Raw genomic sequence first — 3286 nt, 5'->3', positions numbered from 1 at the left:
TGCGATATCACATATGTTTTGTACTTAATCGATATAGATAACAGAGACAGAAAATATATCTGAACTATTTGTTAAATTTAGCAAGAAAGTTTTTCTATGACGTTTAATCAGTCCAGACTCCAAATCAGACTCCAATCATATTTGGTTATGAAATCTATATTTTCATGCATACATTCTTAGAATTTTGCTGCTACATAATCTACGTATAACAGACAATTATTTAGCAAATACAAAAAACAGCAATGTATTTTAAGTGTAATACTTAGAATTCTAGCTGGAACAGCGAAACTATTCCCTGAGTGTATGAAGGTATTGACCTTCCTTATTCGTTATGTGTAAAACACTTATACGTACGGCCGTAATAGATATATATTGTCAAATAATTTAAAACATTGAAATAAAAAATATAAATAAGAAGCTTAATCGTAATTATAAATAAAATGAAAAAACTAAAACAGCATACAAATTACAAAACGAAGAAGCGATATCAAACTGAACACATATATATAATACATATTTTTTGGAAGTCCGTAACATAAAATTAAAGTTGGTTATCGAATAAAGTAAATTACAAATTCGTCGTTCGGTGGCAAGAAAGAATTGAATTCGAAAGTAAAAATAATGGTTTGGAGTTCAAAAGAACGTATATTAATAAAAACCAGTCAAATGTAATAATATGATCTTGTTGACATTAGAAGAGTGTGTAAAAATGCTTGTGAAGCCTCTGGTAAAATGAACATGTAGAATAGAAGATGTAAAATATTCATGTCAAGATTGTAATACGGTCAGAGAACGAATGATTCGTTCTCAGGTTATATTTTTCATGCTCTGATCTTATATTTAATTGTTGATTTTTTTGCTATTCTTGCTGGTTTAACCAGTCTTAATAAGCTGGACCTTAATAAGCTGGTGAAGAGTTTGCGGTACTTTATAAATCTATTATAGTGACTTTATATTAATAGTCTGTTTAAAAAAAAGAAACCGACTACAATTAGTTGTAATTATTATTTTGTTTTCCGTATCCAAAATGAATCGCTTTTATCGATATTTTTACTCGCCTTCTGTTTATTCTGCCTCTCGTTATCCAAAATTTCAGTTTCACCATATCATTGCGTCGATCCTGCCGTTCTCATTAATAGATTCTTCGATAATTGTCTCCTCGCTAACGTGATCTCTTTTTACTTTCTCTAGTCGTTCTATCGATAAACTTATTAGATCCATTGTGATCAGGCAGTGACAACATTATTGTTCTGTAGCGCATTCGCCATCGACGGATGTGATGTAAATGATGAGACGCAACACTCCCGCGATTTGTATCACACTGTTAGTCAGATGTATTAATGTTAAGACATCTTGGCAAATTTGTGCTTTTTTGACATTTCATTCATGATTTGATCAAGTTGCTTCTGTATCGAAGAAAATTCATCATCCTTCTGTGTGATTTGTTGATTCGTTCGTAGTAATTCTGCTTGTATTTCATGAATCTTTTCTTTAACCTTGTTCTCTTGTAATTTCATATCTTTTATAAAATTCGCGTAAATACTCTGCGTTTCCTTGCATGCTTGGCTTCTCGCCGACAATTCAGCCAACTGTTTGTACAGAGCAGTACGCGATTCCACTATCGTTTTTTGCTGCATCGATAATTTTGTAAGCCTTTTATCGAAGTATTTATCCGTATTTATCGAATTTAAATCGAATAAGTTCATTCCTTCGTTCACACGTTCTACTTTTAAAAAGAAAACTGAATTGTCATTTAAAGATGACTGTTCGCTGTTGCACGCGAAAGATGACGAATTGTTATTATTGTTATTATTATTATTATTGTTGTTTGACGACACTCTCGCTCGTTTTTCGGGCGGATCACCAGTGGACGACATCATGACAATACGTCTCGCCAAAGATTAAACGGTTGCACCTAGGAGACGAAAGAGACGGAAGTTTATTCAGACAGACAAAGCAAAGACCGTACCTAATATCCCTTCTCTTCAGAGTATTAGCTTTGATAAAATCCCGCTGGACTGGGATCAATATCAATATCTTGATCCTTTTAAAAAAGCGCGTTTGTGTGAATGTAAATATTATACAATCGAACCTCGATAATTCGATTCTCAAGGAACCAGAAAAACTGTTTGAGTTATAAAGTTTTCGACTTATCGAAATTCGAGTAAAAGAGGGTTAACATCTGAAAATTCGACTTACGACTTTGTATAAGAGTTTACAATTTTCCGATTATAATGGCTTTTAAAGAAAAAAATCGATATTAAATTAATTAATTAACAGTGATTTATTTATTGCATACACATGCTAAATGTAACCATAAAACAAAATATCAGACTATTACTCGGTTATATATAGCTACAACTTCGAATTATAGAGGTAGCGGCAATGGAAGTTCGACTTATAGAGGTTAACTTCAACTTGTATAGGTCTGACTACTTTAAATTCGAGTTACAGAGATAAAATATATATTTAAATGCCTGACAAATAATTCGAGTTAAGGTAGATTTTATTTCGATTTATAGAAGTTTTCCGCAGCAAAGCGGAAGGGGATGAACAAAATTTTCGTCTTGGAGAGGTTTTCGAGTTGTAGAAGTTCGAGTTATCAAGGTTCGACTCTATATGCAACAAATCTAACGCTGCTCAATTTACCTGCGACGCTAGTTGGTAATCAACGATAAGTCACGATTCTTTCTTTCTCTCTCCACTTTCACAATCTCACTTCTTCTCCTTCTCGTATATCGTAATAAGTTTTATTAACGTCGAACCTCAACACTGACCAGTGTCACTCGTGATCCTTCTTCGCTTTTAACAAACCAAGCACTGACGCAAAAGATAAAGGTATCGTAACTTTTTTAATTCTATGTAAGATAGCAAAAGTAAGATAGCATAGTGAGATAACAAAACTTATCACAAATACGCACAAGATAAAGATATCGAAACTTTATTAAATTCAGATAATCAAAAATAGAAATATTGCCATATAAGAGAAATACAATCGAATGTAGCATTTAACCATACTTTGTTTCGAAAGCTTTGTTATTTATTAATTGCTGGTCACACAATGGCCATTTTTTATAACACATTAGATTTTCTTTTCAATCGAACAATACAAAAAAAAATCCAATATCAAGTCCGTATTTTGTTGAGCGTAGAATCATCAACAACAGTGCTTCCAAGAGTCACGAGTGAAACTGAGGCATAGGCAAACATATGGATTAATCACTTTTTAAGGCATAGACTATAGTTGCTTACAATATTGATGATTATTGATGACAGATCGGAAGAG

At 32.6% G+C, this 3286-nt stretch overlaps 1 protein-coding gene across 1 annotated transcript; it reads right to left on the bottom strand.

Annotated features, from left to right (window-relative positions):
* Positions 1 to 140: 140 nt before the first annotated feature.
* LOC105460191 (probable autophagy-related protein 17) lies at positions 141 to 2816 on the bottom strand. The gene is made up of 2 exons (XM_011706630.1): positions 2650 to 2816; positions 141 to 1915 (listed from the first exon to the last, which is right to left on the bottom strand). Exon 2 carries the CDS (start codon positions 1878 to 1880, stop codon positions 1344 to 1346), a length of 537 nt encoding a protein of 178 aa, XP_011704932.1. The 5' UTR covers positions 1881 to 1915; positions 2650 to 2816; the 3' UTR covers positions 141 to 1343.
* Positions 2817 to 3286: the final 470 nt, after the last annotated feature.

This window comes from Wasmannia auropunctata, unplaced genomic scaffold (genome assembly GCF_000956235.1).
Source record: "Wasmannia auropunctata unplaced genomic scaffold, wasmannia.A_1.0 LD326706.1, whole genome shotgun sequence".
Classification (NCBI taxonomy): domain Eukaryota; kingdom Metazoa; phylum Arthropoda; class Insecta; order Hymenoptera; family Formicidae; genus Wasmannia; species Wasmannia auropunctata.
Note: the sequence above shows the minus strand (reverse complement) of the source record. Positions and strands in the feature narration are given on the sequence as shown.